The sequence below is a fragment of the Genypterus blacodes genome, unplaced genomic scaffold, assembly GCF_046128005.1.
Source record: "Genypterus blacodes isolate CSIRO-AG114 ecotype Tasmania unplaced genomic scaffold, CSIRO-AGI_Gbla_v1 ptg000214l_1, whole genome shotgun sequence".
NCBI classification, from domain to species: domain Eukaryota; kingdom Metazoa; phylum Chordata; class Actinopteri; order Ophidiiformes; family Ophidiidae; genus Genypterus; species Genypterus blacodes.
In genome coordinates this window covers 190666-212548 of record NW_027467013.1, presented here as the reverse complement: position 1 = coordinate 212548, position 21883 = coordinate 190666, and the positions used below count along the sequence as shown (strand labels likewise).

General features: G+C 44.1%; 1 protein-coding gene across 2 annotated transcripts; it reads right to left on the bottom strand.

The window, feature by feature from the left end:
• Positions 1 to 1517: 1517 nt before the first annotated feature.
• On the bottom strand, positions 1518 to 21665 carry tbl1x (transducin beta like 1 X-linked). 2 transcript variants are annotated; one of them, XM_076169895.1, is made up of 15 exons: positions 21271 to 21665; positions 7284 to 7389; positions 6443 to 6588; positions 6065 to 6284; positions 5248 to 5380; positions 4999 to 5140; positions 4825 to 4888; positions 4592 to 4689; positions 4359 to 4419; positions 4121 to 4242; positions 3965 to 4039; positions 3751 to 3878; positions 2576 to 2741; positions 2387 to 2488; positions 1518 to 2203 (listed from the first exon to the last, which is right to left on the bottom strand). In XM_076169895.1, exons 2-15 carry the CDS (start codon positions 7339 to 7341, stop codon positions 2177 to 2179), a joined length of 1542 nt encoding a protein of 513 aa, XP_076026010.1. In that variant the 5' UTR covers positions 7342 to 7389; positions 21271 to 21665; the 3' UTR covers positions 1518 to 2176. The 2 variants fall into 2 exon arrangements, with proteins under 2 accessions (XP_076026010.1, XP_076026009.1); XM_076169894.1 differs by lacking the exon at positions 21271 to 21665 and adding an exon at positions 20675 to 20812.
• Between the last annotated feature and the right edge of the window lie 218 nt (positions 21666 to 21883).

Below are 21883 nucleotides of genomic sequence, written 5' to 3'. Positions count from 1 at the left end.
TTTTTCCTTTAAGTTGTTCTATACATTTAATATACAGGAGCGTTAACGCACCAATTCACTTCAACACACAAAAGACACAGAGACGTCGTTTTCTGATATCAAAATAGAGTGATTTATTTGAGACATTGGATGACTTCATCATTTAGTCTTGGAAACAGGTGACCACACCCTAGACTAGGGTGTGACAGAGATAGTAGCCATCATAGCACTTAACTCCCTTCTAGGCTCTTAAGCGCATCACGATGGCCACCACCCACAGCCCAATTCTCAGTCTGACACAGACAATAATGACTCTGAGCAAATGAAAAAGTCATATGACAGTGAACCACACATCAACATCCAATTGTGATGTAAAAAACAAAAAAAGGACAAAAACAAAAACCTAGGCCCTTCACTTTCAGCTCAATCCAGAGATTTGCTGAAGCCACCATGATGAAAGTGCACTTCACATTGCTCTAGCAGGGTTCCACTGAAAGGGAGAGGGACCGGAAAAAAAGTGGCGGCATGTTAGATTAGACAATTCTATTGTTTTTGTTTTTTTTATTAGACCCCAGTAAGCAGAAACAGACAGACATACTGCACACTGTTAACGCTCAGCCTACAAACAAGGTATCTCAAATCAGACGAGGACTGATCAGCTGGCAAACTTAGGGGGACTCAAACTGAAGGTTCAGAGACTTTTTTTTTCTTCTGCCATTTGTTCAAAATGTGTGCCGACTCTTCACAAGACATATCGGGGAGGGGGGGGGGGGGGGGGGGGGGGGGCGGGAATGTGCCAAAGAGAGACTGTGATGACGCGCAGTCAGGTGCAGTCATGGTTCTTCCCTGCTCGGGTTTGCATTGCCTCAGAGATGGTTCCGTGTTTGGTCTCTATTCTGTGATGACTGTCACACCTCAAACGTGACCCGACAACAGAGAGTGTAAGCAGTAGAACGCTACGACTGTGGACCGGATAATTCCCTGAATGCAGACTAATGAAGCCCTTTGTGTGGATCTCAGTGGAGCAGGGAAGAGAAGTCACTGAACTCACCTGGCACTAAACCATCTCTGACTCATTGAACAATGAAATTAGATATAGAAAAAGAAAAAAAAAACAATTGGCCAAGTGGTAGAAAGAAACCAACCGGTCTAATATGAACGTCATTTAAAAAGAGGTTTAGAATCAATTAATATCAGCAACAATGTGACAGCTCGAGCCATTATTGAGCACCTACATGATGGCAATAAAGTGTACTGTATATAAACATATATACACAGTATATAAGTCTGTGTGTTCATCTAATTTACATCTTTACATTCTTTAAATTTACATCCAAAAGGGAGGAAATTCTCTGTGTAAACCACACTTTTTCACATCTTGTCCACAAAATGACATTTTTCTTATCTCACTGAACAGGTAGGACTTATTTCTTGGCAGGCTTTTCCTTGGTTGACCTGTTGGGTAGACACGAGCAGAGAGAGCTACCTCATAGCGGCACATTTTTTTTTTTTTTTATTTATGGTTTTTCAAAAGTCCATCTGTGGAAAATAGACAAAAGAAGCAAGAAAGTTCTCTCCAAACAAACCATTCTCCACCACCGCGGAGGAGTGGAGCACACACACACACAACACGGGCGCTTCAGTAAAGTGTTACTGTTATCATCGTCACCCGTTCATTCATTTGGACATGAAGTAACATTTTTTTTTCTCAGAGGAAGTCTACAAACCGCAACCTTTTTTCTTAATCTGTTGCCTTTTCACAGCCAAACACATGGGTCTCATCAACACCTCTCTCTACATTAAACTCATCCGTGTTTCCACCCTTACCCAGATAACAGCTGGACCAGTGGCCCGGAGGAATCGCAGCGCTTCCTCATTAGAAGCCTTTTAAAGACGTGGGTGCGCCGAGGGAGCTGGACTCTCTCCAGTCTTGGGGATTTCTCTGCCCGGCTTCCGTTGCGGTCTCAAATAGGTGGATGGACCCTGAAGCTGCACGTGGGGTGGAAACTGTAAGGTGCGCTGAGGGTTTAGGTGGTGTTGGTTTCTTGGAAGCTGCTGCGGTCACCTGGTTTTAATCCTACGAGGGTTAGTTTCACTCCGGCTCAAAGCCCGTCTGGGGCGTTGAGAGTGTTTGCTGATGTCGGAAGAAGGCAATTTGCTGCACATTCCAGGATTCATCTTCAAAGTCACAAGTCAGCTATTTTCGGAGATCAAGAACGCATACCTGCAGGGTAAAGGTGGGATTAATGATGCATCCACTTTTCAACTATGTTCTGTGTGTGGGTGTTTCTCCTCACTTTTCTTTACTCTAAGGCACTAAATCAAAGGACTGCGACTGAAGAAGCTAACTCATAAAGGAGTCGCACATGAAAATAACAACATTTATATAAGCTTCTTCATCCCTTACCGAGCCATCTGATGCACTCGCTCCAACTTTGTCCCCTGTGCTGTTCCAGCACACCTCGAAAATGCCACCGGTTCCCCTGTAGCTGTGCACCAAGGCTCCAGTCTGAAACACAAGCACAGCCAATCAATGACCCCGTGACACACTCTCCCCTACGGAGCACGACCCCGTCCATCACAGCGGTTCACTTACAGTGGTGTTCCAAATGTGGACACACTTGTCGAAGGAGCCGCTGGCCAGGTGTTTGCCATCGGGGCTGAACGCCACGCTGTAGACGGGCTCCTGGTGCCTGGTGAGTGTGTGAATACACACGCCCCGCTCCACGTCCCACAGTCGCACTGTCGAGTCGAACGAGGCACTGTGGGTGGGAGAAGAGAAGATGAATAAGTAGAGGTATCACAGCAGCACCGGGTGGCTCTGATCATTCCGCTCTCTGATGACAAAAGATGGTTTTCAGTTCTCGTCTGTTTGGCTCCTCTCTAATGATTTCCCCCCAACTTTTGATGCAGAACTCTGCAGGTCTCAGGGACAGATATTTAAAAAAGCAGAAATAATTCAAGTGCAAAGCTCACAAACTGAAACAAAGGAAGCTGAAACTACATCACAGTTTGTCACCACTGTTTGCCTTTGTGGCAGCGTTCCTCACTAAAGAACTTCACTCTGTTGCCTTACAGCTACATTCAAACACAAAGCATGTCGTTGATTTAACAGTCCAAGTCATCCATTGTCAGAATGATGTGTGAAGGTGTCAGACTGTGAGCATCTGGCATTTATATTAAGACACCAGGGCATTAATGAATGATGCTCATCTCAAATCTCTTAAGCAATAAATGAAAACAAACTCCAAAGGAAGGATGGAAGAATCAACATCAGAGTCTCTCACACACACACACACACACACACACACACACACACACACACACACACACACACACACACACACACACACACACACACACAAAACGTTCATTCAAGCTTAACCAACTTCTTTAAACAGTGTACTGATAATAGCAGATTTATAACCCGTTTGAAATATGAGCACATCTGCTGTCAGCCAGGGTTGTAAATTCTTGCGGTATTTGAACTTGAACATTACGCATGCATGCACGTCTGAGTCAGTGTGTACAGCTATGGGCCACTGGTAATTATTAGCAGCGGGACTTGTGTGGAACGTGGTTTCTTTTGAATGCCAGAGCGTGACAGACAGGCCCTCGCTCAGAATACTGAGGTGCAGCGGCAGGTGGACACATGTGGGTCCACACACACAGTTTGTTCTGAGCTCCTGACCTGTAGCATTTGTCTCACGACCGAAACACTTCAGGTTGCGCTCTGTAAGTAGACAGATCTGTGCGAGAGCGATTTGTCACCTGGCGAGCATGATGTTGGAGTTGGGGTTGCTGGTGCCGGGGCCTGTTGGGCTCCACTTGATGGTGTAGATCTCCTTACTGTGCGCCTGCAGGTCGTGCACACAGGAGTCCTGCTTCATGCTCCAGATCTGGAGGAGGAAACAAAAGGAACTGAGAAGTTATGACTGAACTTCCACCACGCTTCTCGTCTTGAAAGAATGAAGGCGTGTCGTACCTTTAAAGTCATGTCGTCCGAGCAGGAGGCAAGCAGCATTCCTGACGGATCCCATTTAATGGCATTAACTTCATTCTGCAAATTACAAAACCCATTAGCGTGACTTGTCTCACGACTCACAGACGGCGTCTCTAAACATCACAAAGGCCTTTTTACCGTGTGGCCCTGGAAGGTCTTGAGAGGCCGGTCGCTGCCGAGGCGACATACATGGATGCACATGTCTGTGCTGCAGGATGCAAAGGTTGTGTTGTTCTGCCAATCAACATCCAGTGCTGGGGCTGTGGGATATTCAAATGTGTTTTTAATATTTGTTCATTCGGGAGATTCCTCGTAACAAAGAAACACCGGAGCAGAGGAGGAATCCGTAATGACACACTTGTGCACTTGGCTGTACCTGAGTGAAAGGGGAACTGCTGCTTGGCCTCTCCTGTGTGTGCGTCCCAAATGATTGTCGTCTAGGAGATGAAATTACACATTAAGACGCACATATTCACCGGTTATAAACAAGAGAAATGGATTTAAATATAAACTGTAATGTGAAAACAAAAGCAGCAAAGATACTGCGACAAAGCAGTTATTGACACACACACACACACCACTCTCGTCTCTTATGGCTTTATGAACTACCTTATCTACACCGGCACTGAGAATCGAGTTCCCCTTCTTGTTCCACTTCAGTGCAAATATGGGCCCTTTGTGCTGCCCCAAGGTGCTGGCCAGATTTCCTAGGGGATAACAACCACACACACACTGCGTTTAGAAACCATCCATCAAAAGTTATCACGGCCTTATTCACAGCAGGAGCACATAAAACTAATGATTCAGGTCGTGATACAATGCCACGGTAACCGAGGACATACCGTCTTTTGTCCATATCCTGGCAAATCCATCATAGGAGCCCGTCGCCAGCAGAGTCCCGTCGCTCTGATGGATGGAAAAGGAATAGAAGCGTTACTCAACCTCTAGCTGCACAGTTCGCCACATGGCGAGAGTGAAGAGGACAGACGGGGATGGATGTGATGGGGGAACCTTACATTCCAGTCGAGTGAGGTGACGTCTTTGTTGCTGGGGACATCTTGGCCCCCTTCTCGGATGCAGTGGCGCAGCACCAGCTGGGTAGAGTTGGAGTTATGGTTCTCGTTAAGGTTCCAGATCCTGGCGGTGGAGTCCCCTGAGCTGAGATGTTATGATAGCACGTGTCTTTGTTAATTAAACCCAAAGCGGGCGCGAGTTATTGCATGATTGATCCTGTCCAGCACACACACAGGCACACACACACTCACCCCGAGGCCAGCAGGTCGCTGACGGGGTTCCAGGCACAGATGAACACTTCGGACTCGTGGCCTCGCAGCACCGTGGCTTTACTGGCTGGTATCTCCACGTCCATGTCCATCTCCATCGGCTCGTTGTGGTTATCTGACGGGGACACAGATGTTAGCCGACACATGTGGGAGGGATTCAGGCGAGCGCCCACACTTTACAGAGCAGCTTGGAAGAAGTATGGACATTTATTACAGATTTTAATGAGGGGATGTCCTCAGAGAAAGACAATAATGTGTTCTTGCTGCTATATGTCAGTGTTATCTTCACTTGACGGCCTGAGAGCTGAAAACACACCGAGCATAACGAGCAAACCCACAGGGAGGAAACTGACAATGAATATATGCGACCTCGATAAGTTAGATTTTTCAAACTACACGCATTCCCTGCATCCACATGGAGGTGACATTGAAACCTTACTCACACCGAGCTCTTCCTGTTGCCATCCACACCTTCAAATTCATTTCCTAAGGGATATGCTGACACAAACATCCGCTCCCTTTCCCCTCGTCTGGGCCTTCATCTGATCCACGCCTCTCTGGTTTCACTCGCTGAACTGAATAAGCTAAGCAGCAGCTAATGATGTCACGCTCTGGGAAAAGCCTCGCTATTTCCCTGAGAGGCCTCACGACAGCATTTGTACAGAATTATTGTTATTGTGTAGACACTGTAGTACAATTGCCTGATGTTGTGTATAACCAAAAACCTACTGTCTGTGACGATACAACACAAGTTATCTAATCCGTCTTGATTAGAGATGAACAGTCCAATTCCTCTTACTCATATTGTGCGTGCCGTTCTCTTCGCCGTTCAAGGTGGTCTCTCCGTTCTTTGGTGCGCAGGACTGGTTGCTGGAGACGGACGGGCCCATGCCACAGGCGGCCTGCTGCTGCGCCAGCTTGTCGCGGAACGCCTGCTGCCGCGTCTGCACCACGTCGGGCATCACCGCGTCGATGAGCGACAGCGACTCGATCGGGCGGCCGTCGAAGACCGTGCCGTCCTGCCAGAGCAGCAAGCCACCGATTAAGTCATGAGTTTGTCTGGGATTTTAATGTTCTTAGCTCTTAAAAATAAAAATAAAAATCTACAATATGAACTCTCTGACAGCAACCGTCTTTGTGGGATGAAGAGCCGGAGAGAGAAGTTCCCTCCTCTCACCTCATTGATGCTGATTTCTGCCTCCACATACTGAAGCCCTTTCTGCAGGATGGAGATCAGGGCTGCAGGGGGCACTAGTGTTCCATTGATGTTGGACTGGCTAATGTGGCTTTCAATGCCAAAGGTGAACGCTGAGTGGGAGAAACCTGAAAACAAAACAGAAAAAAAGAAAACATAATCACATTCATTAAAGGGGAGAGCGCCGGTGCCAACGTGTACACAAACACAAACACAGCACAAAGCCTCGTCTGATCCAAACAATGCTCACAGGGCGACTGTAAACACATACCAAATGGAATGCCGAGTATGACATTCGAAAGCATAACAAAGCGAGCCAGTGTCAATGTTTGACACCTCAGACTGGGGTTGTGTTCTGCCAACCGACTTCAGAAAAAGCGCCTCGGTAAAGGAGAACACAACACCGCAGCTACGCTTTCAATAATTCATATACGTCCTGAAAATAGCTTCTGCCATTACTACGTTTGACACCTTAACGTAAAGCATGAAGGCAGGATGTCGTGCACACAAAGGCTTTCAGATCAGAGGGGACGGAGAGGGTGGTGAGCTCCATCCACCGAGACTGCCAATCCTACGCCGTACTAAATAAAATGTATCAATTGAAGCCACAGAGCCGCAGAATTAAGACTCTTTTCCTTTATAAATCATCTGTAGGACACGGCAGCGGTCGCACTAGATATGATGGTTAACCCAACAGAGTGTGTGTGTGTGTGTGTGTGTGTGTGTGTGTGTGTGTGTGTGTGTGTGTGTGTGTGTGTGTGTGTGTGTGTGTGTGTGTGTGTGTGTGTTGGAGGAAGTGCGATGGAATCTTTGTCAAACCAACCTGATTCTTGGAGGTATCTGTAGACCAAGAAGTTCACTTCGTCACTGGTAATACTCATCTTAGCCCAGAAAAGACGGGGGAGGTACGTAGGAAGGCCTGGCTCACTCTGAAAACAAAACCAAAGATGGGAGATTCAGGTTAATATTCAGCGTATGACACAATTGCATAAAAGCGCATTATTCGGCAGGGGCACTAACGTTCTGCTCGTGCCTCCATGGGAACACACACTGAACACACCAGTCTGTCTTGATACATGGCTAGAGCTGCGGTAATGTGCCGACACATTTAACACACACCCACACACCCCTGACTCCCAGCCGCAGCTAGTGTGTGCTCGCGTTCGTCTTGCCCGTCGCCGTGTAAACCCTGCCATTAATAATGTCCCAGACTGGTTCACTTAACCCTGTGAATCCTCGTCTAGCGCTGGGGGTAAGAATTCACCGCCACTTTCCTCTAACCCGACACGAGCGCCTCCATCCATTTTGCTTCCACCGAGACGTGAATGGGGCTCGGTGTTAGTGACCTGGCCGGCCATCAGGACGGAGACAGCACACACACACACACAGCAGTGGAGATATTAAGTGCCAGTCTGCTGCACATCCAGTAAATTACACAAGAGAACGTGAGACTTAATTTTTCATAACAGCCAGCATAGCTACCCCCCCTTTGGAATTCTTTTTCAGCAACTCCAATTCTTTTCAAGGCCTTTGTGTGAACATTTCAACTGAGATTGCCTCAAAACTGGAAGGAGTGGAACAGACAGGACAGTTTGTTTTATTTGTATTTATGCCATCAAGCCTTTGTCCTCAGGCTGCTGATGGCTGAACAGTTCATTTCCCAGAGGCCCATGCTTTGCTTTTGCCTGCATTACGCTGGAACTCCACCCACACACACACACACACGCACGCACGCACGCACGCACGCACGCACGCAAAAGTCTTCAAACCCGAAACTACACCTGGAGTTCCCGAGCAGAGATTGGCTTTCAGAAACAGAATAAGGTTTGACAGGAAAGAAATGCTTAACGACCGAAACACGCTGCGACCTGAGAGTGAGTCATGACGACGCATCGCAACTATTTCCTGCTCTCCTCATTGAGACTGTGGGACAGACATTTTGTCGAGACTACAGAGAGAAGTACAGGCGGGTGGTGTCAGGTATGAAGACTGCATGCTTGTCTAACTTTCATTCCAAATATTTCCAGGGCCCACTCATGTTCCCCTTTGGTAGCGTAGCAACAGAGAGATCGAGCAAAATAGACGGAGAATGGTGTTGTCCCAATTACCAACAGGCACCCAGCCAGAGGGGTTGAACGTGTTACTCAACATGAATTATTCACTGCTTCACCTTAGGATATTCTTTCAGATGGACACTGCCTTTGTTGTAGCGCAGCAGCCATGCTCCGGGTCTGAACTGGAGCCGGTCCTGCTGCACGCCGATTATGACCATCATAGCAATAAAGATTACATTTTAGTGGGATTTCCTTTGTAGATATTTAACACGCAGCGGAGGCATTTGCGTGCTCCTTAATCAGGACGGTGTCAGCTACACATTTGTGGTTGTAGCTGCGATGAGATGTGGTCGTATTCATGGATGGATTCAATAGGACTCAGCCGTTCGCCATATATACATGTTACGTTACCTCATCGCAGAGTTTTATTGAGGAAAAGCACACGGAGAGATGTCGTACTCCGAGTACGATGTTTACATGCCTGAATAATTCAATTTGCAATCACATAATGTACGTGTGTTATTGGGAGCTGGCGTACTTCGATCTGCGGCAATCCCAGTCGCATTAATGTGTAAGCGTACTGCCTGTGCCCACTGCCGCCCACCTTCTCTTCACGAGTCGGTTTAGTAGCAGCTCTCAAGGCCACTGCCACTACAAACCAAACAACTGAAAACATAATTAACAGGCAGCCCAGAGGGGATCAAATCCCAATAGAGAGAGGCAGCAGGAACAATCCCTCTATCAGATGGGCTCATGATGCCACCATTACACCATTACACCAGTCCCTGGGCATCCAAGTACGGCTGTCATGATTAATTGATTATAACAGACTACTCTGTTACACACAATAATCGATTAAAAATGCACATTATTGATTGTTCGGTCATACGACACTCAGGTCCAGTTGGTGGCAGCAATGTGCCATGAAGTTGGCTTGCCAACTGTTACTCAACAAAGGAGATAAAGTAATATGGCAGCAAGTGAAGGCATAATGAAAGTGGGTCAGAGCAGCAAAAGACCAAAAGCAGAAAAACCTAAAATATTCAGTCCTCTTCACGTTGACGGAACATAACCAGGCAGAAATAGTAATGTTACACTGCTCACCTGAAGCATGACAACAGCTTTGCCTCCATTTGGCAACTTTATTCTCCCTGGGGTTTAAGTGCATAAGCAACCAGCTTTGTGAACACAATACACTTCTTCTCTTTCAGCACTATGAGGTCATGACTCGTCTAGCTGTGCTTTAAGTGACAAACGCATAATAACTTTAGAATACACGTGCAAATGTTCCTTTGCCTGGCCTACCTACAGTTTGTTTGGCCCAATGGATTATTCTACCTCATCCACATAACAATTGGCCGGATAATTTATGAAAATGATTATTTGGGATTGGGGGGTTTGCAATTTGCATTTCTGCTGCTCGCCTCTCCTACAGGAGGAAAGCGTTGACACTGAGACTCTGGTGGACACATGCAGTGTATTGATTACTCGATTAGTAATCAGCAGATTAATAATTCATCAGAACAATCCATTGTGACAGGCCTTCATTTGAGACTCCCTTTGACTAAACATTGTCTCTTCCAGAGAACAAAACGCCAAGCTCGGCACAAAAGCTGAGTCGAAGTCTGAAGATATCAACATCAAATTAGGCATAATGAGACATAATGGAAGCACTGAACCTTTATTTCCTTTACCAAAAACAACCCATAATGTGGGATATGGATATGATGTCAATACTGCAGTATTACGTTATCTCATGTTTTGTAAAAACACAAGCAATCAAATATATAATCTATTGCGTAATGTTAAAAACAGTTCCATCACAAGCTCCCAACCCCAAGGTGGTGTCTTCAAAGTGCTGCTTAAGCCTGACCGACATTACCCAAGCCCAAACAGATCCATTTAAAAATCAAACAGAAAAAGCAGTAAATCCTTCATGTTTGGACATTTTACTGGAGCGACTGAGACTGGAATGATTTTTGGGTTATTTTCTGCTGCATGACAAATCCATTAATCACTTTAACTCCGGTTGTGTTGAGATTTTCAGATTCAAAACGCACACGAGTGGAGAGGAGAGGAGAGAAGAGAAAGCCTTGGCTGGAGGAAAACCGCAGGAACTTTTTCCAGGGAGGCTTTTCAAGAATTCATAACCAGGCCTGTGTACATCTCCATTTCAACTCCAGGGATCTACTTTTAGTTTTGCTTCCTGTCTGAGTAACTGTAGAGGTGGAGTTTGAAACACTGAACACTGCTGACTGGTCAAAGGCAAGACTTGTCACGGTGCTTATTTGTGCGGGGATTACAGTTCACATTAACGCTGTTCCCATTTAAACGAGATTTATGTAGCCAGAGAGCAAAATAAACTGCGTGAGAGATTTGATGAGCAACAAAGAGAGAGGAGCCCATGCAAGCTTAACAAGACTGTAATAGCAAAGCATTGGAGGGTGTCGCTAAGAATACTAATAAGGATTTTAAAGCTTTAAAAGACTTGCTAATTTTTAAACATTACCAAAGGCAATGTGACTTTAGATATAAAGTTTCCAGATGCTGCAGAGGCTTTAGCAGCAAGGCCGTGTCTGAATTTGAATCAGTTAAAAGCAGTTTGGTAAATCCGACACCGCATAGAAAAGGAGAATAACTATCCTATTGTACTTGGACGCTTTCAGCTATTTCAAACATTGCAAAGCGTGTGTGTTTGCATTTTAGTCGATGGGAGTCCATACAGTCGGTCAGTATGTTTGTGTGCACATCTGTGTTTTGGAGTTGGGGTGTTCACAGTGTGAGGCGTCAGGCTGCCACCATTTTGAAGCTCAGGCAAACAAACCAAAGCGAAACCAAAATACTGGCGAGAGAAGGAAAGCGGTCAGTGAAATCCTTACCGACCCTTCCGTTATCTTGCCCTGGATACACCCGTCACCCTAGCCCAACCCATCACCCTGCCCCTAAACACAACCCATGTTGGGCCCTGTTTGAATGAAGTAGCGCTGGTGTTGGCAAATTCTTACCAGATATTTCTGGAGATTCATTTGCTCGAGCCAATCTCTTGTGCTTTGCATTGCTGCTTCTTACTAACGATTGCTTCTCCAGCATGGTGCTAATGGTTTTTTGAATTTTAATGGTTTTTCATTTCATTCATGATGTCGTCATGGGGAGTTGCTAGGGTGGTTACATTCATGTCAACTGTGACATCATTTGCGATGTCATCATGGGAGGTTTTACTGTAGTTCCATGAGCGTCAACTTTTTTGGAATGCAAAGAAAAATAAAATGTGTTTAAAAAAAAGCAGTAAAAAAACGGCCTATGCAATTGCTGGACCTTCAGCAAATGCTTTGGGCAAGTGTGCACTGGAGAGAAAGTAGCACATTTATCATTGTGCAAGTCCGATGTTCAAGATTGATGTTGCTAGTGCGGTTACATTCATGTCCACTGTGACATCATTCATGATGGCCTCATGGGGGTGCTAGGGTCGTTCCATTCATGTCTCCCACTACTATCATTTGCATGCATGATGCAAATGATAAAACTACTAACACACACACACCAGTGTTAAGAATAAGAAAGAAAAGATCATGTTGAAATGAATAATGCAGTTCAACAGACTCTGCTAAGGTGCAAAAGAATGCCGTTCCACTGAGTTAGTCACCATCAACAGCGTCAATCCATATTAGCTACCAGCGACAACAGCGTGATTATGAGCAAAAACTTCATCCAGATCCAGGTTTGCTGCTATTAATCGCCTACATGATCTTAGCAAATTAGCCTCTGTTTGGTGTGAGTGCAGACACAGCTGAACGGCTCAAACACTATAAATCTCTGAAGGCTCACCAGCACTTTACAAGTGGCTGAGTGCAGAATCTGTAGAGCTTTGTACCGACAGACTGCAGCAACACTGTTGCAACGGCAATTGTAAGCGATCCATCCACATATCCCACTTCTGTCAGCCCACTATTGTGTATCTGATGTTGTAGAGGTTAAAATCCTGCCTTGTAAACAGAAAGTATCTTAATTAGAGTACCAGGAGAAAACCTGCCGTAACGGAGGAATCTTGTTTGTTGTTATGTGTTTGTCTCCAGCAACAACCAAGGCCACGCAATATTTCCTTGTTTGCTCCTCCTGCTGCGGAAAACATAAAAACATTTTCCACCATTTTGACAAAGAGGCTTGTTAGTGCAGGTTATCATTCAAAGGAGACCTCTGTACCAGGCACATGGCACATTTAACAAGATGCTGTGCATGTCTTACGTCGGGCAGAATCTAGTTTCAAGGGCCTTTAACTACTGAGACCATTTGGTCAAAAAGAAGGAAAACAAACACCCTTAATGGGACAATGAGAACCCCTGCTGTGCTCATCAGGCTCATTGGGGTTACCTTTAGCATATTTACTGCACTCTAATGGCAATTACTTGACACTGTTAACTACACCAGCAGTTTACCACCCCTTCACCCATATTTACACCTGGGTGTGACTTGGCCTGGTGCTGTTGTCAAAGCAGAGTGAAAATATGTCTGTTATACTTTGATACAGCTGTTGTTTTATGAGGGTTTAGATTCATATTGAAAAGGTAGTACAGCCCGTCTATAATAACGTTGAACAAAATTAACCCCAAATCATTCTCTGTACTGCATGTGCAAGTCTTCCACACACACCCACACACTCTACTGTATGCACTCGCTTGTTTATACATTTCTTTCAGCTAAAAAAACATAAATATCAAATTTTTGGACAGCATTCAGCGGATGTCGAATCATTCCTTTGTCAGAGTCATAGACATTTTTGAACAATTCAGTGCAAGAATAATAGAGCGGCAAGAGCTACACAAGCAGCCATCTCCTGCACATGTAGGGTTTGAAAAGAATGATGTCGAAAAACAGCATACCAGGGACCCCATTTTCTCCTGCACGGTCACCTCCTGACAGATGTGCAAACAAGACCTGGAAACAGCAGCCATTTTCTCTTGAACTGCTCTGCTGAGTAAAACCCGCCTTTGAAGCTTTTGGTTGGGCTGCAGTCCTGAGGGGGAGGGGGAGTGGGAGAGAGAGAGTGGGGGAGGGAAATCTGGGATTGGATGGTGTGGGGGATGGGAAATGGAAGCGGGGTGATAAATAATGATCCCCCACACAGGTAGTCACAACAACCATTTGTGCATTATTCTTTGCCTTTCTCAATGAGTCACTTAGTGACAGCCAATGTAGGTCGGCAGAGCTGTGGGGGATGGTAGCCTACAGTCTCTAGGGGAAACACTTCTCCCACGCCTGCTATGGGTGGCAACACTTTCAGCGTTTAGGCCTACTGGTTCTTTCAGTGGTGAACAATGAAAAGGGTCATTGGGGTAAGAAATTCCATCGCCACATCGTAGGATTAAGGTGAGAGGGGGTATATGGCATGACTTCAAGCAGTGATACTGCATCCCAAAACAGATCCTTTGATCCTGACAAGGATTACAATGAGCCAAATCCTTGATATACTCTACACGCACAAATCACACTTTGAAGTGATTGCATCATCTGTAGTAGGCTTATTTAAATAATGAGATTTGCAACAATCCACAGTGTGAGGAAAAATGGTTTGCTCGCCCTGTTTACATGCAAATGGGGCACGTACTATTGAAAACATCTCAAATACAATAACCATTTTCCTCCCACAGTAGTATCATGTACATACACATGCACCAACGTCGTGTATGTGCTTGTTTTTTGTCCTAGGGCAATAGATATGAGGCTGGTGACAGACAGCCAAGATCAATGAGCGGATTCATCACTGCGGCTTCTAATCTGGAGCGTCAGGACTTATGATCCCCCACATGCTGAACACATTAGCGTCTGATACAAATGACAACTGTCTAATGGCATCTTTGGGTATTCTGTCAAAAACTAAAGCCAAAAACCAAATGCCTCACAATCGATTTATTTACACGTCTACATGTGTCTGTAGACACAGAGTTAGTCAAGGTAAATGTGGTTTCTAAGGCAGTTTATACAAGCACACACACTGTATACATGACAAAGCCACAGATGAGAAGTGTGTATGAGACTGTAATGTGATGGCTTCAGAGATCATAGCCCGCAGTTATATATTCTGTATTCAAAATCATATAAAATCTTTTTGCATTTGAATCTGTCTGTGTTTGCATGAGCATAAGCACAATAAAAATTTGAAAGACACGCCCAAAGGAATTAGTGTGTACTCTCTTGCTATACGATTAGATTTGAACACGCTTGAAATGTGCCAATCTTGCTTCAAAAAAATGGTAGGGGGTTACTGACAAACTAGGAGAATGGTATTTCTTCCAGTCATCTGTGCCGCTTACCAATGAATTTGAGGCGTTTTCTTCAACCCAACTACTTTTAGTGTGCTTCCTCAGCTGTAAATTCAATAAAGCGTGGTAATGTCACAGTTTAGTAAAGACCTGAACTGGTGGACTCTCCTGATTCTGTGTTTGAGCGAGGTGTGAATCCTATCCTTCTAATCTCACGCAACGCATTGTGCCTAAACCGCAGTGCAGACAAATGCTCGGCGTGCAGCGTTCATGCAAGCCGACCGACTGTTGGACAAGCCGGGTCTTAATCAGTGGACCTCCTCTCCCAACAGTGACACTATGAGCCAGGTTTATACTTTACATGAGCGTATTTATGATCACGATTGATGTCTGGCTCTCACATAGACTCCTGGAGGATATTTAGTATTTAGTCCTTGAGGTTTTATTGTGAAGTATAAACCTGCATCTGCTTCTGCACGAATGAGAACTGAGTAATGTGTGTTGTGTCTTTAAATCGTTATGTTATTAACAACCACACCTAGAGTCACTGTTCTTCATTTTGGAGACAGAGGCACGTTTTCCAGCCCGACTATAAAAGGCAGTTTGATTATACCTACCATCCAATGGAAAAATGCAGTATTTCTCATCTTTCCTGTATTCCCAGTGATATTCACACCGAGGCAAGCCGAGGCTCAAGTAATAATTCATTCTATTGTCACTCAAACATGTCATTTACTTTGTGTGTGTGTGGGTGGAGTAAAAATGTAAATACTTGATATGGTGGAACACAGAAGGCTTATTTGATGTTCAGTGTACAAATAGCCATCAAAGCAGCTCTGTAAATGCTCTTCAAAGAGACAAAGCACAAAAACAGCTCCTATCCTTTATTACTTCAGCCTTAGACCACCGGACACCTAAATACATCAAATGCATTCATACCACTGCGTGCAAACATACAGGTTTGATATGCTGCATTAGCAAGTGTTGAGGTTATAAAACAGTTTACTACCTTGTTTCAACCCATCAAGGACAATGACCTACTGAAACTGCTGAAATCCTTCCTTGTTAAATATTTAATTTAGCGCTGTACCACAGATTCACCGGTTGCAAAATGAAGCACTCTCAAATCTAGGCCAATGCAAGACAATGCCACAGGCTTCGCATATTCTGTTCCTTTGCGTTGCATAAGAGTCATACTTTCCTGAGTGCCGCATCTGTAACAGAGACTAAGCGATCCATTACACTGCAGACAAAAGTAGACTATGGGTTTTGACAAAAAACAGATACAGCCATTGTCTTGACCACAAATAGGACCCTAAACTGTCAAATCTAAAACGGCAAAATGTCCACATAAGCGAGAGCAAAGCGTGCTGCAGAACATACAGTATTTGTCAGCACAGAAGCCTCAGCGAGGCACGGTGAGGATTGTACAAATAACCTGTAAACACGGCGACACACCAATGTGGGAAATACAAGTGTTGCTATGGTGACCAAAAGATCCTGCTCCTCCGTCAACAGCTGCTCATGCCACCCGAAATACCCCCCACTCTCCTTGAGCTTTCCTTCCACCTGACATCAGGGTCAAACAAGGCGGACAAGTGTGCTGAAATACTGATCTTCATTCTGAGCCACCCCTCCACTGTTTCTCTGCACTTACAGAGTATGACACTACAGCTACACACAAGACTTCCTTTCAGTGTGCGTGTGTGTGTGTGTGTCCTCTACACAGTGCCAATTCAATAAGCATGGAGTCCCACCGATGCTTTGGTTTCTTTATTTCACAAAGCTATAATGAATCATTACTCACCGAATAAAACCTGACCTTGTAAGATTTCACAGAATACTGATGAAGACCCAGGCTGTGGGCAATGGCAACCAAAAGGTTACATATCTAGTTTAAAGCATCATTTTAAATGCATTATACATATTTGGAATCTTCCACTCTATAAAGAAATTATAAATCTGATTCAGCTGTAATTATTTGGTATCATCAGTGTATACTGTGTGTGTGTACAGGACGTTAGCCCCGCCCATATACTATCTGGATGTGGCACAAAAACGCCAGTGTTTTGTTTTTGTCACACTGAATGAACATTAAACAAACATCAATACACACAAACTGTGTTTAGTCATAACTTCACCATGGGTACAGCCAACTGTGGTGTGACAATGACAAGAGAGTCAGAAACAACAAACCATACAGCAGGCGACCAACGAGAAGCTTCCACTGGCATTCTACCCAGGGTTTCATATTAGAGACATTGCGCAAAACCCCTTCCACTGTCTGCCAGGCCAAGCCTTGAGACAGATAGCCTTCACTATGACACCATTATTAATAATTAACTTTTTATTTGATCTTATAGCAGCACAATTGACCCATTCTTGTAAACCTGACTGATGTGAAAATCAATATAATTTTCAACTAAGAGGAAGCCAACCTCAATGACCAGACTCTTTCGTCATTGTGGTGACAGCAAAGCTAAATAGCAACATGTCGCCCCACTGCTTGTTCTGGAACCACTTCTATGAACTAGACACTAGACTGAACAAATGTGTGGTTGACACTAAGCTCAGTGTTTGTTAAATGGTGCCCCATGTGTGACTGAATGGAGCTATCGTGGAGTGTATACACGCATGTATCCATTTGCTGAGTTCACTTATGGCAAACACATTTCTTCATTTGGCTGTTGCTGGTTTCACAGAGTCATATTACAAACAGCAGAAAATAGTTGTATAATGACATCAAGTACACACAATGACACTACATATTTCTTCACCATTTTCAAAGTTACACAGTGCACAGAGTAGCTGGTGGGGAGTGGTGAGAGATGGACTAATTGAAAAACAATATTCCCTTCAGTAGAAAAAAAAATCTGCTTGCACAACTTCCTGAACAGTCACACACACACAGCAACAGTGACTCCAAATATGTTCCTTCTCAAAACCAAGGTTTAAGTGAAAGGCTTGGTTTAATATTAAAATAATTACACTGGACTGATCAAAATATGCAACTTAACCTGGAACTAGAGTGCATAATAAAATCATCACAGAGGAGAATTGCCTGTTGGCAATTACATACTGACCTTGAGAAAGTGTCTCATGCTTCATTTTAGCTAATGAACATAATCTCGCCCAGACAGATATCTTAACAGAATGTGGCTAAATAAATGAACTATGGCATCATAGCTACAGTCACAATGCAAATAGAAACCGATTAGCTGCTAGACACTGAAACAGTTGGAAGATAAACACCCTTGTTGGCTTGTGGCTTCCTCCCACTAGCTTTCACTTAAATACACATAACGACACAGTCAAGGCACAACAGACTCAACAAGCAACACAACATCCAAAATAAGTTCAAATAATACTCTGGCCTCAAACTACTAGCCAGTACTTGGCTAATTCAAGGCTACTGCAGTGGTTTCAGAGTAACCATTAGTCTGCCAGCTGGCTGGTAGCCCATGCACACTGCATGTCTCTTTTGGAGGGAGAGAATGGCTCACCTCCCCCCATGGCCAATCATAAATAAATACTGCTACAGAAATATTTGGACAGCCAGATACAAAGCTGCATGAGCTGACACGGGCTTTCTCTGGGACTTCCTTAACACACTGGTGAGCGGGGGAAGACGTAACTGGTTTGAACGCACACCGTCTATACAATGTTCCATGAATCAGAGGAGGGAATTGTGAATTTTACAAACTATTGGGTGTCGTCTGATTCCTGCACTCAACCACAAAGATTACACCATGAGAACAAGAGTCATTACTGGAAAAAGAGAGAATCAAACAAAGATCATATTTAGATGGCCTTATAAGGATGCAGGTCAGATCTTAACTGCGTCCAGCTTTAGAGGCAGCCAATCAAAAGAACAAAATGTTCACTAAGAAACATACAAAGTCTATGTGGCATTGTGTAAGCTAAGTAATTGCTCTGTTAATATAAAACCATCTTTCAGAGCTCAAAGTGGGCGGGTAGCAATATACACATACAATAGGACACATTCAGAGGTACGCTAGTCACTGAACAACCGACACACCATGGCATCTGGATTACGGTCTTCATAGATTGCACTAAACACATTTTCTATTCTTAAGATTGTAATTGGGCTCGTTTGTTGGATGTTGGCTTGTGTCGTCTATTGGCAGAACGAGCTCATATTCTTGTTTATTCTTTTTCCATATACAAATCCATTGAAGATAAAAGTCAATGTCTGAGGTGTAACAGCTGTGCCGTCTCAGTAGTGTGGACAGCCTACAGGGTGTCATCCAATAAACCCAACTATACCATAGGCCCAAAACTGAAACCAAAAAAATGTAATAGCAGCAGCAGCAGCAGGCCAAACACCCCAACCACGTCCAGTCAGCGCCTTCTGGTTGTCTGAAATTTAACAGCCTCATTAAAATGCCTTTAACTGATTTCGGCAGCCTCACAACACAGACTAGGGTTGAGAACAAACAACAACGAATAGATCAACAAAATGGGTGAATCTTTTTAGCCATCTATCATTGCTGGAGCTGACTTTACAAGTGGAAGCTAGTTAATGCATTATTCCATCTGGGAGTCATATGTTTGCCCTGTTATTATGGTTGAATCCAGTGCTTTAACAGAGAGATCATGGACACTTTGATCCTCAAAGCTGTGGGTTTATATGCTCCATGTGGCTGTACATGCTGTATCCCATCACTGGCTTACCTACAGAGAACAGCCAGGGCTACCTACAAGACACTATAAAGCATTTACACACGTTACAAGTACACTCCTTTATATCACCACAGCCTCTAGCTTCATATTTAGTGGGCTGAATACAGTTTAATGTCTTCCCCTCCCACCCTCTTACACGGTTCCACACAGGAAGTGATGCAACAGAGTGAAAGACTGAGCGATGCAAAAAAAAAAAAAAAAACACAATATGAATCTCTATGGAGTCATCCTGACTAATTTCGAAACTGTGCCTATCTCCAAAGTCCTGCCATAAGCAAACCAAACCATGCTTACATCCTGCAACAAATGATGACAACAGATACTGCTATGGACAAAGGATATGTACACAAAGTTGAGAAACACTGTCAATTGTATGATGCACTGCACTACAAGAACGTTGACTACCTGTTGTGAAATAGCCAATGTTATCTATACAAGCACACCAAGTTATTCATTTTCAAGCTAAATCTGTGGAAATAGGTAACTAAGTAGTGAGGACATAAGACAGTATTGTACAGACAAGCATTGGGTTGGCCATATGTCCCTGTTTTTAGGAAATGGTCCCTATTTTGGTGGCCTGACCCCAGCCAGGATTGTGATTGGTTCATGCTCTACACATCACAATGTTTAAACACTGGCTGATTCATCAAAGACGTTAATGATGGGATTTCACAGTCAATTTGCTATCTTGTAGGATGTATGAAAACTGTGTTCATAAATCTGAAAAGCATAATAAATATGTAAAATGACTTGGTGTGAAGTAATGTGATACAAGTTATTGAACGTTCTACTACGAGCAGAGCAAATATGTAAATTAAAATCCCAGAAATGGTGTAAATGTAGTGTATTTCTGTGAAGTAGCACAGCTCAACTACCACAACAAGCACATAACACAACCAGCTATGACCTCCTTTGAAAACTAGTAGCAACGTCTCTTACAGTTAAACGTCTTCCCCTCCCCCACCCAGACACATTCTACAGCTCAATGGCTACATAGTAAAGTATAGTGAATCATAATAAGCACGGTTAACTTTCATATAGACATAAACTGACGACAACTTCATACAGAAATGATAGAAAAGAGACTGATGGGAAAGGAACATGGTGCAAATAGGTTACCACACTATTTAACAAGCAAATGCGAGTAAATAACTCTTTAAAATTAAGAAATGTACATGCTGTTAAACTTGTTTTTTTACCGTTGTGAAGTAGTCCACAGCCCAGCTACACCACATCCAGGATAAACATCCAGCTACCACATTTGAAACTAGTAGCACTGTCTAGTACAGTTAAATGCCTTCCCCTCCCCCACTCACACACTTCCTACATCTGAATGGCATAATAAATGTGTCTCATTGACTCAAAATGACTGAAACTGCATTGGTTGTAATGCAACACGGTGCAGGTTAACTGACAGAGTTTTAAAACGCAATAAATAAACAGATAACTGATCGAAAACGGTGATATTCCACATCCTGTGAAACTTGTTTTTTTTATTTTTGTGAAGTAATCCTCGGCTCATCTGCCACAACATACATGTGCACAAGCAGCTAAAAGAGTTGTTTGTAGGTTCAAAACTAATGTTCAATAACCGGAAATTCAAGACACAAGCAGGAATTTGAACACACGTGCGGAGTGAGGGAGTGACTTACAGTATCTATGTGCCGGTAACAAACCTTATAAGCGCCACAACCGGCTAATTTCTGGAAGTCAACGGCAAATAAACACGCAAACATGGAGGAAGAATGAACACAGGGCAGCTTTAGCTCTGTCAATAAGACTTTTACACGCTTACCTTTCAGTATGTGAGTGAACTCGTGGTGTCCGCCACCTCTTCCTCTTCCACAAGGAGAACCATGCAACTTCACTCAGCTAGCGACGACTTTCCTCCCATTTTTGCTTGTTATCATATTTCAAGTTCCGACCGCAGGTATATGACTCACTGTCGGCTGATCTTGCGGTGCCAACAGAGCGTATTTACACACACATCTGGGTGCAAAGTTTGGTGTAACGCCGAGTTTGTGTGGCTGAGGCTGCGGGGCTACTCTGTGCGAGTTTCAGCGTTCTGAGGAAAAGGAACGTAAAGAGACAGCAGCAAAAGCTGACCGGCAGGCGGGAGAGAGACGTAGACAGAGAATGAGGAGAGAGAGAGAGAGCGCGAGAGAGGGGGGGTAGAGAGACATACACACACAGAGAGAGGGGAAGAGAGAGAGAGATAAAGAGAGACGTAGTGACCTTAAACCTGAATATTCGAAACATGACCAAGCAAACGAGCTAATTAATTAACTATTTTTTTTGTCTTTTCTATCTAATTGCCCTAATTGGTTAGCTGGTGTGCTAAACATTTCAATACGTGCTGAATATTGTACAACAACAAACACACATACGCATTATGCTGCTGGGCCACG

Excerpts from the sequence above, each read along its gene's own strand:
- tbl1x (XM_076169894.1), bottom strand. The coding sequence starts at position 20,710 with ATGTGGTGTAGCTGGGCTGTGGACTACTTCACAACG. Across the intron at positions 6,285-6,442 it reads CAGAAATCAGCATCAATGAG|GACGGCACGGTCTTCGACGG; the intron begins GTGAGAGGAGGG and ends CTGCTCTGGCAG. Across the intron at positions 2,489-2,575 it reads TCCACATTTGGAACACCACT|ACTGGAGCCTTGGTGCACAG; the intron begins GTAAGTGAACCG and ends CTTGTGTTTCAG.